General features: G+C 40.1%; 1 protein-coding gene across 5 annotated transcripts in view; it reads right to left on the bottom strand.

Moving 5' to 3' along the window:
* Positions 1–14,942, bottom strand: part of arhgef10 (Rho guanine nucleotide exchange factor (GEF) 10) — an 85,230-nt gene that overhangs the window by 6,981 nt on the left and 63,307 nt on the right. The window contains exon 28 of one of the 5 annotated variants that reach the window (XM_066671482.1): positions 10,196–10,332. The exons of the other annotated variants lie outside the window; for them this stretch is intronic. Within the exon in view, the coding sequence (XP_066527579.1) occupies positions 10,292–10,332 (41 nt within the window). The 3' untranslated portion in view covers positions 10,196–10,291. Of the gene's footprint in view, positions 1–10,195; positions 10,333–14,942 lie in introns of those variants that run through there. 5 annotated transcript variants of the gene reach the window in all.

The following is a 14,942-nucleotide window of genomic DNA, read 5'->3' on the forward strand; positions in this document are numbered from 1 at the left end:
TTTCAGTGGAGTCCACCACAGTGTCCAGGAAATCAGGCCGGAGACATTATTTCTTCATTTAGGAATGCATGTGACATTTTTGAGAGGCGTCAGTGTTGGCTATACGATATGGAGTGAAGTGTTAACTGTGTAACACTGTGATGGCCACTCAAACAGGCTGTGTAGGAGGAAGCAGGCTCTAGAGAATGTGTGCGGGTAAGTTACTATGGTGATGGGTAGTTGGTTGCCAGGGAAACTGTACACGATTGGAAAAGAAAGTGAGGACTCATCGTTCTCATCTTTGGTTGAAAAAAAGGGAAGAGAAGCTGCAAGAGCTCTGCCCTTTCGAGGTTACACAACTCCAAACTCTGAACTCAAACGATGTACGCTGATTGAGACAAAGTTGCACTACAAAAGGTGTTGGTAACTATTTGTAAAACCTGCAGTACACCAGATAATATATTGCTTCATCTGAAGAGATGAAATATTTGAGAGGAGCTTGCTAATCCTCCTGAACTGTAGAGTCCTTGTGCAATCTCAGGCCAGAGTCAGTATTTCTGAAGTATTCAGCAACTTTAAGATCTACCTTGGTAGATATTAACGTTTAATTATGCAGGAACAGCTAGTTTAATAGATTTAGGAAAGTATAAAAGGTAATGGTTTGCAACAGCTGCAGGAGCCTGAGATCACAATGCTTAATGCCAAATTTTGGCTACATGGCCCTACAGTAGTGAACTGTGAAGAAGTGATACTATATTCCCTGAAGTCATAGATCATCATCCACTACCTTTTAAATGAGTTGGAGTGGTCTAAGTGATCCAAAAAATTTACCCGATATCAGAACCTAAATCACTCAATCAAAAAGTAACAGTAGTTAGTGTAACACCTTCCAAGAACAGCAGAAACCATTACTGCAGCAAAAGGAAGGCCAAACTCCAGGTCAATACCCTTGATTTCAGAAAAAATGTTGGATAAGCAAGTGTCCACAATCAATTTTTCTGAAGTCTAAACTCTGTCTGATTGATTGACCTACAGTCAGCAGCAGACACAGAAAGGATCGAGCTGCACTGCTTTTTCTTTTCTTTTTTTTAATCTCTCAACAATTCACAGCCTCCTAGCTTCCTTAACCACAAACGGCTGGTTTGTTGTGCAACGCAGAGGCGGTTAACGGCATGAATAAGAGGACAAGCAGCCCCTCTGTGTTCACTCACTCATTAGGACAAAGTTGGCTCACATTTTTGCAGTATCACACATCATTGACTTGACCATGGGAACAGTGCTGGAGCAGAGAAAAAAACAGACCAGACAAATGAATATGGCTGCAATTCGTGTATTTTCTGTGTCGATACACAGGGTATGTCCAAATGTTTGTGAATTCAGCTACTTTGATTTAAAATGAAGCAGCTGCACAAGGGCCAATGGTCAACCTTGTCCAGTGCTAAGAGTTGGCTAGAGGGTTATAAAGCAACCCCCTAGCATTATACTGCAGAGAACTGGAACTGTCTGTGGAGTGATGGATCTCCAGCTAATACCTTTGGGATGAGTTGGTGGTTTGTGATCCAGAACTAATCATCCAACAACATCCAATCATCCAACATCTGACCTCACTAATTTTCTTTGGACTGTACGCAATAACTCCTGACTGAAAACTATTCAACATCTTGTGTAAAGCCTTCTCAGAAGAGTAGAAGCTGGCACTGCCCCAACAGTATTAGTCTTCCTGATGAATACACTTTTGGATATTTGCTCTTATTGTTCTACATGGAAAATGTTAGTATTCAATGACTGCAAAGTTGCTGATTTTAGACCAATTCTCCAGCATGGAAAAAACAAAGAGGAACTGGGTCACTTGGAGAGAATGACATCAACCTGCCATTCTGGAAAATACAGCCTTATACAATGAGAAGGAAGCAGATCTAGACCACACATGATGTTTATTTCGACCTTAAATAGTTATGAGCCAAGAAAGAAACATCAAGCCCTCGGTCACATCAAGCAAGTACCAATAGCCCCAGAGTGGTTTGCACACTTCCTGCACACCCTCGCAAAATTCAATCTTGTAGGAGGATCCTGCAAATAATCCAATAAAATCCAGAGAACTTACTAAATCAATGAAATTGTGCAAAAATTTAACTGTTCAAATGGATATAAATGCAGGCTTGTGATTCCTGACAAACATTTCTAACACCACAGCCATCTATCCACTGCAGAGTCGTGACATCCTTGCAAAGCAAGAATAGTATCAGCTGCAGTGTGCATGTCCCTCTTTGGGTTGGCACAGTAATAAGTAGTCTGGTCTTCTGGACAAAAATAACAAATATCCAACTGTTGGCAATTTTCTTCCTGTGTTTGTTCAGAAACATCCAGCAAAGCGTAAAAAGCATTTTCTGCTGACCCTGATTTAAAAAAGGTAACAAGGTAGGTGAGATTGTAATGTGCAATTACTGGTCATTGTACAACAAGCCCTCTGCATTTAACCCATCTGTGGCATTGTGTGCACGTACAAACATGCAGCCATGCAATAGGGGCAGTGATCATACACCTGGAGCGGTTGGCAGTGATCCCTGCCACCTGGGGTGCAGATGGGGGTTAGGTGCCTTGCTCAAGGGCACCTCAGCCGTGGATTGAGGGAGGAAGACAGGGCTGTCCACCACCCAACATTGAAAAGCATGAACCGAGATGAGGATGCTGCTCTGTTCCGGTTTCATAGATGGGTAAACGTGACTTATTTTTGCTGTTTCAGATTCCTTAAGGTTTAAAGGTCTTCAAATTCGAGAGACAGCTAACTGTATTACGGCGCTACAAAACTAAACACCTCGAGTTACAAACGAGTTACTGTGGTAGTTCAAGCAGTGATTAAAAACTTGCAGACAAGTTAAACTTCATCCACGTACAAACAATTGTTGTTTTTTTTCCACTCTAATGCACCGTTCCACCTTAAAAGATGCAGAGTTTCATAGACATCCCCTTTAAACGTTTTATTTTATTCTTAAAACAAAATGTTGTGATAACAATAACAAAGATATAACTGGAACATGGCATTGTTGAGTTCATGTGATAAATATTACATAAACCATAAAGATTGCTCAACAAATACATTTTTAAAAAGTGTTCAAATAAATAGAGCTGTAATGTAATGTAGAGCTCCATTCCTTATATTTGAAAAGAATAAATGTTCATTATCCAATCATGTTTTTGCCCTGTTTTCTAATATATATGAAATTATTTTCTCATTTACTTTGATCACATGCAAAGCACATGTATAATTACTGGGACACCACAGACATCTCCTAGTATTAGAGGTTTTCCCAAGAACAGCTTAGTGGTCCCATAATCCCTTACTAGATGAGTGACATCACAGTTGATCTCTTAGCCATTCCACCGCAGACAAAAATATTCACAGACAAATCCATTAACATACAGAAGAACTGTTACTGTACTGTCTCATCAGTTATGGCTCATTGATAAAAACCAATAAACCCACACAGCAGAGTGAAAAGAGACTTAATTTTATGGAAAACGATCTCTGTTCACTCTCACAGCTCTCTTTTCTCAGTAATATGTGGACATCAAGGCACAGCCCAAACCAGAGCAAACTCCAACCAATATCAACATGCCCAAAGTCAGTTTTCCCTCTGACAATTAAAGCCTTGATCTTGACACACACTGGGAAATGTTCTTGGTAGAAGAGGAAAAAAACAAACAAACCCACAGTCAGTGTTTTAAGCAACAAATTATGTCAGGATGGAAAACACTGGCCAACTCAGGAAATATTTAAATACACTGTACACTGTATAAGGACTAAACTTGACCATAATGAATGAAAATGAATGTGTGACCAGGTAAGGGGACACAAACACAATCTAGACAAAGGGGAAATACTATAAAACACTCACTTGTAGAGTGCATTAGCACATTAATGTGGGGATCTAGATCCTACAAGCACACCAACTGTGAAACAAGACCACCCAGTCTGTTTTTGTGGGCTACCAATGTCAGTAAACACAGGATAAAATGAGTCATTGTGAATCAGTGTTGCATTTTATGTAGAGTGCAGACAATGTAGGTTTGCCAGTGTCTTCTTGTCTGAGTCTCTCCAAACACAGCGCTGGACACACATTTATGTGAAAGTGCAGTTGAGGAAGAACAAGGAGGAACAGAGTTCAAATTAAATAATAGAAAATGAAACAAGAAAAAAGTGAAAATCCAGAGCTTCTGTTGCTCACTCCTGGAGACTGCTGAGCTGAACTGAGCGGAAACTGGTCATTTTGTATCATTGGATGTATCATATAGTTCAGAACAGGTTCTCTTTAAATTCCCAATAAATGTAAGTCAGTCATAGGCTAAGCGTGAGTACACAGGAATTCTGTGGAACAAGTGAGTAGGAACACAACTGTTTGGACTGGACATTGGCCAAAAAGGGTTAATTGCAGGCAAGGAAGTGGAAGAAAGGAGGAGGATGAAGGCTATACGTAGGTGTCATCTACATGCTCTATCTGTTTGTAGCATAACCGCACACATGGCTAAGTATTTAGGTCACACGGGACAAAGCTGTCTGAGTCCATCCTCTAACGTGTCACACACATAAACATGAGGAGGCTGAGAAACACTGAAAGGCTGAGTCACTCAAAGTGTTGTTTTTGTTCTCTGTACACAGGCTAAATTCTGCAATGCTAAAAACAATCACATCATCTATTATCTCTCTTGGCTTCACAGGGAAAACAAAATCACCCAAAATCCTGATCACAGACATTTGGTTTAGAGGTGTTTGTGTGTTGAAGTTGCTGGATGAGGGTTAAGCACTTCTGCAGTAGCAGCAGCAACAGCAGCATGTGGAGTACAGTTGGGCTGACAGTCCAGAGAGGTTGGATTAATAATAATAATAATAATAAGCTTCAATTATATAAAACCTTTCATACATTTAATACGCAGCTGAAAGTGATGTGCAGAAAAAAAATCGATAAATAAAATCAAAAAGAAGATCTCCTTAAAAACTAGTTTCTCCTAGACAACTATGAGATCAGATGGAAAGCCCAAGGAGACTTCAGTGCAAGTCTCCTGCTGCTCAGACGTGTCTTGTGAGACTCCTGAGACCTCAGTGATCTCACAGGTGCTTCCTCTGGAGTTAGTGGATCTCACTGTAGTCACAAACTGTGCTGAGGTTTGCCAGAAGAACTAAATCCTGCTCTCTGTCCTTTATGCATCTTCAGTGCCTCATGTCTCTCTTTTGACTCATACTTTATATACTAATGAATTTTAGAAGAACGGCCGTTATGTCTCCTGAACCATTACAGAGCCACGTATGAGCTATAAAATGTTCCTACCGGGAAAAGTACATATTCAAATGTAAGCAAAGTAATTTAAAGCAAATAGTAAAAAGCCACAATTAGTAACAGATTCAGCAATTAATGACAGAGATTAAAATACAGAAATATAAGAAAGAGCACAAATAATAACTAAAAATAGTATTTAATTAAATGCTAAATTATTTAATTAATTTTTAATGACTTTTTTATATTATAAACACTAGCAGAGAGAGTCTGATGAATATCTACTGGTAATGTGTTCCAAATCTTTGGCACATAAAAGGATAATGCTGCTTCTCCACTTATTTTGAGTTTCATATGAAGAATCTGGAGCTCCTACCAACAACAAATGTGTAACTCTTGAAAGTAAACCAAACTGAGGAAACCAAAAATGCAACCATGCATCATCTGGTTTGGACCAAGATGGTCTAAAAACACACATGCAGTCTTTTTTAGTACTTGGAGTTAAATATTACCTTTAGACTCACCAGTACAATCACTATACCATCAGGCTAGTGCTTCTGAGGCTTTAAACCTCAAGAAAGACTTTCCAGAGCTCAGTGGAAGACGATGAGTCTTATAACATGGACTCTGAGGTTAAGGAAATGTCTAAAAGCCTTTTAGCCCTCTGGGAGAGTACATCAATGCTTCAAGGGTCATAAAAAGGGCAATTAAGTGCTTTATAAAAGGGATATACATGTTAAGCTAAAAGCCATATTAACAGACGTGAGGTTTTTTTTAATGGATGTGAATGGAGCAGATGTAGCTTGAGGTTTGCAAGCACTGGACGGTTAGTGGAACAAACTCTCTTGGTCACATTGAATTGAGCATGTACAAAGCAGCTCTTGTTATTCTTAGGTTTGAAAGAGAACAAAGCAAGCACAATCTGGAAGTCTGTAACAGATGACATCATCTCAAACTCCAACCCCTGCTGAATAAGTGTTTCTGACCACTAAAATGACAGACTGATGTCGGCTGGACCTCCCACTCCTACACTATTTCGTCTCCCTCCATCTCCATTGTTTTATGCATGCTTTTCTTTCCCTCTCTCCTTCTGCATCCTCCACTCTTCTTTTCACCCCATCCCCCTTCTTTCTTTAGCTCTTGGCTTTCAGCTCCCCTGCAGAACAACTCCCAGCAGGAATAGAAACAGGATGCGGCCACAAACTCTCTGATGTGGCCCCCCCACAGACCTCTAGCTGCCAAATACAGTTTTGAAAAACCAAACCAAGACGTGTGTGTCACAAAAATAGACAGAACTGTCATTCATCTGCTGGTTGGACGACTTGGATGATTTTGACCATCAGTGACTCACATGAGCTTGGTGACTTTTGAGGCATCAGCCCCAACGCATTCTCCAAGCTGGAAGTAAGAGGAACAACCACAAATCTTTTGTTGTCGTTAGACTTTGCCATCTCAAACTTGGAGAGTGTGCATTTGGATCCAAATGTCAGTTCCTCACCCTCTTAACAACATAACTGACAGATTATAGATTCATAGTAGTTATTAAAACCAGTGTTTGCAATCGTAGGGAACTTCTGTTCTCTGGTTTGTTTATGTTCAGAAACTCTGCGTCTTTTAAGGTAGAACTGTATGTTTGAGGGAAAAAACAACAGTAGCATCCATGTGTCTCAAGTCTAACTTGTCCAAGTCTTCATTCATTGTCTGAATTATCACAGACCCCTCTGTAACTCAAATAGATTAGATTTGTAGCACTTTCACGCTGTTCACTTTTTTGCAGTTAGCACTCTCCTGAATTTAGAGTCGGTTGCACCTTAACCACAGCAAAAATGAGTCAACATTGCCCACCTATGGAGCAGGTATAGAGCAACATCTGCATCTCAGTTCATGCTTTTTTTTTTTTCAACTCTAGATGCCATTTCTCAGCTAAAACATTAGACTGATTTTCAGTGCCAAATCAACTGGAGAACAGCAAATGGTGAGGAAACATCCTCAGAATTATATATATCGCAATTGTGTAATTATATAAATTATATTTAATAATCCAGGGACTGGCGTCCCCTCCAGGGTGTATTCCCGCCTTGCGCCCAATGATTCCAGGTAGGCTCTGGACCCCCCGCGACCCTAAAAAAATGGATAAGCGGTTACAGATAATGGATGGATGGATGGATATTTAATAATCCTTCTCTCAGGGCGGCACGGTGGTGCAGCAGGTAGTGTCGCAGTCACACAGCTCCAGGGGCCTGGAGGTTGTGGGTTCGATTCCCGCTCCGGGTGACTGTCTGTGAGGAGTTGGTGTGTTCTCCCCGTGTCTGTGTGCTCCGGTTTCCTCCCACAGTCCAAAAACACACGTTGGTAGGTGGACTGGCGACTCAAAAGTGTCCGTAGGTGTGAGTGAATGTGTGTGTGTGTCTGTGTTGCCCTGTGAAGGACTGGCGCCAGGTAGGCTGGTAGGTGGACCCACCGCGACCCTGAACTGGATAAGTGGTTACAGATAATGAATGAATGAATGAATCCTTCTCTCAGTGGAAGACAAACACCTATGTGAAACTGACCTAATTTTTTATTGCTCTGTGAACTCCAGTTCTGGAAACTTGCTTTTAACTTTGTTTCTTTTGACTCTTAGTGTCTGTCCAGAGGATTCGCTTACATCTAATCTTTCCAGAATCAACATGTCCTGAAAAATTAATATTTTGACTGCAATGGAATAAAGGCATAATAAAGGGCACAGTGGTGTAACTTCAGGCAACCATTAGCTTAAATTTCTTTGTGGCATTATGCAAGTCTCTGACATAATTCCAGAAATCCAAAAAGAGCTCTGGAGTGTCTGAGACATGCAGGAACATAGCTCTATGGGAAGCTTGCATACCTTACTGTCTTTAATGAAGAGTATCTGAGCCTGCCCTGACAAATCACTGCTTTCACAAAAACACACAGTGAACCACCACATTAAAAGGAGTGGAGGTAATCGCTTTCTAGAGTTAGTGGTTGAGAGAGTGCAAACAGAAACGACTGCACACACACAAACACTGTTTAAACTGCTCTGGCTCGGTGTTCTCACAGAAAGTCTGAATCACTTTCAGACAGGAAGTCTTCACTGAAGCCAGTGATGCCCACAGCGCGCACACCCACACCATATGTGAGGAGGGGCTACTTTTGTGATGTGGGAGTCCCAAACTTTAGCTGACCCCAACTGACTTCCTGTGTTATTTTCTTTCTTTTACTTAATTTTACCTTAAACAACCCCCGCCCAGATTCGTCAGAGCTGATAAGCTTTCTCTTTTCTTAAACGTCTTCACAGGGTTCTAAGTTCTCTCCAGCATATGCATTAGAAGACAGAGAAACTACACAAGCAGCTGAGTAGGATTTCACTGGCTGTATTAATGTTTGAGCATTATGGCGTCTAGTTTCGCATCGTTTGTCCTGTCTCTTTTAAAACCACGTTTGCAGCATTTCCTGATGTATTGTTATGAGAAAACCTTTAACATCGCCAGCAGACACAGGGATTAGACAGAGACAGAAGGCTTGACCACACACTGGAAGAATATTTACAGACAGAACAACATTTCAGCACTAAATATCAGAGGAATGTGCTTTAAAAGACAGTGTCAAATACATGCAAACAATCTCTTACTGTTATTTATTATTCCACAAACCTGGTATTAGGTGGTAAAATATAGCTGAGGAAAACAAATATTGATTTTTATTAAGATATCTACCCAATCACGCAGTTTTTATTTGTCCTTTTGTCTAGAGGTTATTGATTACTCCACAATTATTCCACTGCTCTTTTTAGTGAGTGGAGCTATGCATATGCATAGTCCATAGTAATCATAGTAAATATGACTAAATGCAAGTTCAAAATACAGGCTTCAACCTTTCTGTGACTATTTATAGCTAAGCATCACACTTTTTAGAATTCCATCACTAACCAAAGTCCACCGGGATTAGTACAAGACTACAGTGTCTTCTGAGGATGCCAGTTCATTGGGTGCTACCTATTAGTCACATTAGCCTTTACCTCCACTGATAAACTAAACAATCACCAACCCTTCAGACTGCATCTGGGTTGACTGCTTGGAGCAAATGGAAAATTGTGCATTATTTCAAAAGTTTTAACATATGAACAAGCTACATATCAGGTTTGGAACCATTACATGATTGTTATGCAATATGACTGCTATGAAGATGTTATGAAACCACAAAAAGGCCTGAGAAAATCTTTATAATAAAAGAGACAGGATGGGAAAGAGTGAACGCCACCTTAATTATACACTCTGCTGTCAGAGCCCTTTAATCAGGGCACCGTTCTCTTATACAAAGCTCGTATCTTCATACGACCCACACAAATGAGTAAGAATGAAAACGATGATGCGGTGTAAAGATGATGATTGAGATGATGATGTTGATGATGAAGTCCTCTGACTCTTGCATGCTGTGATTTTAATTCCTCGCAATGAGCACTGCTTTAATCTACTAATTAAAAAAAGGGGCCTGGACAGACATTCAAAAGAGAAACGGGGGGAGGGGTAGGTGTGGGAGACAAAGTCAGAGGGAGAGGGAAAGAGGAAGGAAAGAAGAGGAATAGGAAATGATAGAGGAGACAGAAATAGAACTGAATGAGAGAGAGAGACAGAGATAATTAGTCATGGTACCCTAAGAATAATGGGCTTATTTGTTGTCAGCTATGATAACTAATCTCAGATTTTCAAATGATTTTTACATCTCTGTCACTTCCTAACGTCTCAGCTCAGACTCTATCAGAGGTTATGGTTACTGCATCTGAGAAAACTGGATTGATCTGTTAACACTCAAAGTGAAAGGGGAGTGTAGTGGGAACACAGCAGATTATTTATTTATTCATGTTTTTATTTATTTATTTATTTATTTTTTAACCACTGCCCTGACCTGCCCTGTTGCGTGTGTGAGAGAGAGGAGAGTGTGAGAGCGCTCAAAAGCAAGTGAGAGCTGATGTCTTTAGTGGTCCTGACAGAATGGGGCAGGTTGACGTAGTGCTGACACACAAAAACGTCCATTATCAGCCATCACTGAGCATCTCCACATAAAACAGCAACGCCACACCACCCTAGGGATAAGTCAGGGATGAGAAATTAATCTCTTTTATATTGCTATTGCCATTCATGTAAATTGCAGCAGCTGCAGTTTTTATTATATCCTACATCACCAACAATGTCTTAACAAGTTTATAACACAGAGCTCGTAAAACCGGCTTTAGATGAGCAACCAATCACTCATATGCTGTCACATTAAAACCCGGAAGGAGTTCCAGGCTGAAACCCAGCTGTCTGTTGCTGTAGTCTGAAGTCCTCCAGTTCAAATACAGCTTACAAACGGCAAGTTCAGAGATGAGCTTTTAGATAAAAATGAAAGTAACTTTGATGATTATTGAAATAGCAAAGCAGCTCAAAGCTCTGGACATGAAACAGGACAAACAAAGCAAGCGTACCCAGTAACTCATGTGAAAGACTGCTTTAATATCAGTGTGACGTGGTTTTCTACCTTTTTTAAAATGGTCAGAAACTGTCCTAGATTTACTGAACCTTTGTGTAAAATACTTGTGGGTTTTACACATGAAAACATATGTCTACCAGTAATGATGTCCTTATTCTTCCCCCCACTCGAGGACTATGTAATAAACAGCTTCATAACACACATGTGGAAAGGCACTTTAAAACTAATACACACAAATATACTAATACACAAACGCTTATGCAGCATTTAGCTCAGAATCCTGACAGTCTTGATCTCCCTCACAGACAGCGGTGTAAAATCCATTGATTCCAGTTTCCACCCAAAAACCCAACAACACCAATCATGACTGAGACAGGTAAGCAAAGCTTTCATTAACAAGCTAAACACACTATTATTATTATTACTCATTATCCATTATGATTATTCAAGCTTATAATTATATACAAGTTGAGACTCACACCAGAGCTGTGTGGAGAAATCAGGTTCAGTCTGACTCTCAGCATGACGGGAATGGACGATTTCCTAGGCCTAGGATTTGGCGAATAACACAAAGATTATTGTTCCAGCCCAAAATCCTGGTTCTACTTATTATTATTGTTTTGGTCAATTTCTGATATTGCTTCATAAATGTATGTTTTAGCAGAGTTCTATATTAATATTATATACGGCATAATATTGCAATCATTTGTTTAGAAAAAAAGGAACTGAAGACTTGAGCTATCGCTCCATCAGACACACAAACTGTAGTCATAGCAATAAAACAGCACACCAGGACAAAACAGGGTAAAGCCCAATCCTGTGATGTAACGCACACATGGCCATGTGGAGACACATGAATGGGTTTGTTGATGACCACAAATCCCATGGACAGCATCCAAGCAACATCCAAACATCACATAGGCTTCAGCTAAACTTCAACACTGTCATTAATTCACTAAAATCCTAGCTTTTATCTCCACAACAGGACTCCTAATTTCATGTAGAGAGCAAACTACATGATTAACCTTTATTTTAAAGGCACAATCTTCAGTGATTCTTCTTACTGACACCTGGTTACCTGTATCTATCAGAGACACTGCAGTTAAACTGTGTAGTTTTAAACTTTACTGCCCACAAGTAGGAGACCTGCTCTATGGAGCATTTAATGACAACTTCAGGGACCACAGAGATATCTGATTATTAAACCACTAAATGGGGAAATTGCAGCACGATAGTTCCACTCCTCAGAACATGAAGCTGGTGAACTGTGCTGAACAGAATGGAGATGTGGGTGTTTACAGCATTCTTCTCAACCATTGAAAATGATGAGAGAAGCGGAAGTAACACTTTCATTAGTCAAAGTCCATAACCCCTTCTGACTGTTGTAGGACATATGGCAGCCATATTGCTTTGAAACTCAAAGTGTAATCCTATAGTGCATCACACATCTGAGCATGAGCGGTGAACATAAGGGTGAGCATCTGAGTGAGAACATATTTATTACAAAACAAGTTTTCCTATTAGACTGGTTGCTATGGTCAGACAGAATGCAAAGCTATACCCACACTATACAGGCTCACATTAATGCCAAGTTAATGTCAATAGCACTGTTGCATGTTGTGTGTGTAATGCACCATATATTCTACTTGTCAACATCAAAATATAATGATGCCCCAACATCCCTCTCCATCTCCTGTAAATTTAATGCATAAATAGAATACTGATCTGAAATGTGTTCCGAATGTGTGCACTGGATCAGAAACATTCAGATAATGGCTTTGTCTTCTTTTACACAGTGAAAGGAAACATGGTAACACAGAAATAACCCTCTATGCGCCGATCCACCTTGCCATACTGAAAATGCCCATGAATTGAAGTAACAATGTAGATTTAAATGTGAAACCCAACATTTCTAAATACCAGGGAGATATGAGGTTTGACTACATTTAGATACCAGATTGCTTGAGCTAAGCATTGTTGCCAAACCCCTTTGTAATATGGCATTACCTAATGTAAAAATACACTGTAACAAAAGCCTTATCTGCTTTTAGAGCTGAGAAGAGTCTGTGGGTTCTTTTTGTTAAGCCTTGTGCCTCAGTAGGTTAAATTAGAGATCATTTGGATGTTTGTTGGCCCACGTGAAAACTTTTGAGATGATTACACAACAAGCAGTCACAAAGCAAATACAGCAAAGAGACAAAAGCCTGTGAGGTCACCTGACCCAGGACAAAGGCCTTTATTATAGGTTACAGGGGAGTCATTGTTTACGATGGACGAGGGAGTCGAGTAGGCCACACACTTTGGAGAACACTCTTCACAAGCCGTACTTTGTGTAGTAGGTTAAAGTGTTGGCAGGTTTAGAGGAGTCTATTTACATGTTTGCTGAGAGGTGTATTTACCTGACTGTGCAATGTTGACAGTTTTACAGGTATGTCGAGCTTGATATTTGCCTGAGAAAATAATCCTGGAGATATGTAGGCATATAAAAATGTCTAAGCTCTGTATCTATAGGATGTTGGGCTTTGTACAGGTGCACATATGCACAATACACACCTGGGAACAGGTGTGTAAAGGGAGGTAAGATCACAGGTACTTACTTTTCAAGCGATTGTTTACAGGCAGATTTGCTCTGAAGGAATGATGTTTTGTAGCAAATAAACAAATTGATTTTAAAACACTTCCTGCACATCACGCCTTGATGTGGGTGCATGTCGAAAGCGATAATATTGCTCAGCATCGCCCATATAGTAGGCGATGTGTCACTGGTGGGTGTGGCCCCCAACACATAGGCAGGCAGCGTTGGACTGAATTGTATCACAAAGCAAAACCACATTTTTAAAGGAACACACATGTGCACCGCCTGCCTGTGTGTTGGGGCCACACCCACCAGTGACACATCGCCTACTGTATGGGCGATGCTGAGCAATATTATCGCTTTCGACGTGTACACACATCAAAGCGTGATGTGCAGGAAGTGTTTTAAAATCAATTTGTTTATTTGCTACAAAACCAGCGTAAGCCACAAAAATAATCACAGCACTGAAATGAATTGTGCCCCCTCCAGGGTGTGTTCCTGCCTTGTGCCCAGTGATTCCAGGTAGGCTCTGGACCCACCGCGACCCTGAACTGGATAAGCGGTTACAGATAATGAATGAATGAATGAAATTAATTGTTATACCTTTTGTCTGAATCTCATTTTCAATGAAAAACCCTGAAATTACAAATCAACAGCTAGGTTTGTTTATATATGTAACAATAACTGAAAATAATTTTTGGCCAACACAAAGGTCCATTGTAATTTGGACATAATGTAAATAATAATAAAAAAAAAGTAAACGTATGTGTAAACTGTAAACAAGTCCGTACACAGTCATTATGGGTCTCTCCTTCGTTTTGAGAATCTTCTGATTTGGACTGTGCATGCGCAGAGCTTCACACATATAGCTTATAATAGCAAAGAGGAGCATTGTCTTCAAGAGTGAGTAACTTTAAATGCAGACAAATATGAGTTAGAATTTCCTCACTATCCTTTAGAGTTTTAAACAACTGGAGTACCTGCAAAATGTGTTTATTTACAACTGGTGATTTACGAGTTGAGAAAATCTTCTGTTTAAACAAAACATAATGAATAACGATGTGGGACACACATGACGTTCAACCAAAAAAGATAGCGATATTAGTAAAATATCTGAGCTATCAGCAGTGTACACAAGCATGATGTTCCATGCATGCCCAGTCCAAAACAGGCAGCAGCGCAAATCTGTTAACGACAGCTGACTATCACTGAAAACAACTGATTTCCGGTCATCGTGTAGCTTTCGGTGCACACAGGGTTATCAACGTTTTTTTTTTTTTTTCATTCTTTATCTTAAAGCCTAATAATAAATGATGATAATGGAATGTGGTATAATCCCAATAATACACAGTGGATAAATGTAACCAAAGCAGAGCCACAGCTCTGGCCAACGCGCATGGAGTCGGGCCAAACACAGCCACAGAAACACACACAAATGGAGCACGTTCGTGTTTTATTTCCTATTATTTATTTATAGGAAACGTTGTAAATGACCCTGTCCACTAGGCGATAATGCTGTATTTGAGGCTCTGAGCTCTTTTTTGAGATACTTAACCTTGACACACCCAGAGACAAAGCCATGGTTTGGGCTGAAAAAGCAACTCTCCGGGTACCTCACTGGTGGAAAAGCACTGTGTGTGTGTGTGTGT

The sequence above is a fragment of the Hoplias malabaricus genome, chromosome 1 (genome assembly GCF_029633855.1).
Source record: "Hoplias malabaricus isolate fHopMal1 chromosome 1, fHopMal1.hap1, whole genome shotgun sequence".
In the NCBI taxonomy this organism is placed as follows: Eukaryota; Metazoa; Chordata; class Actinopteri; order Characiformes; family Erythrinidae; genus Hoplias; species Hoplias malabaricus.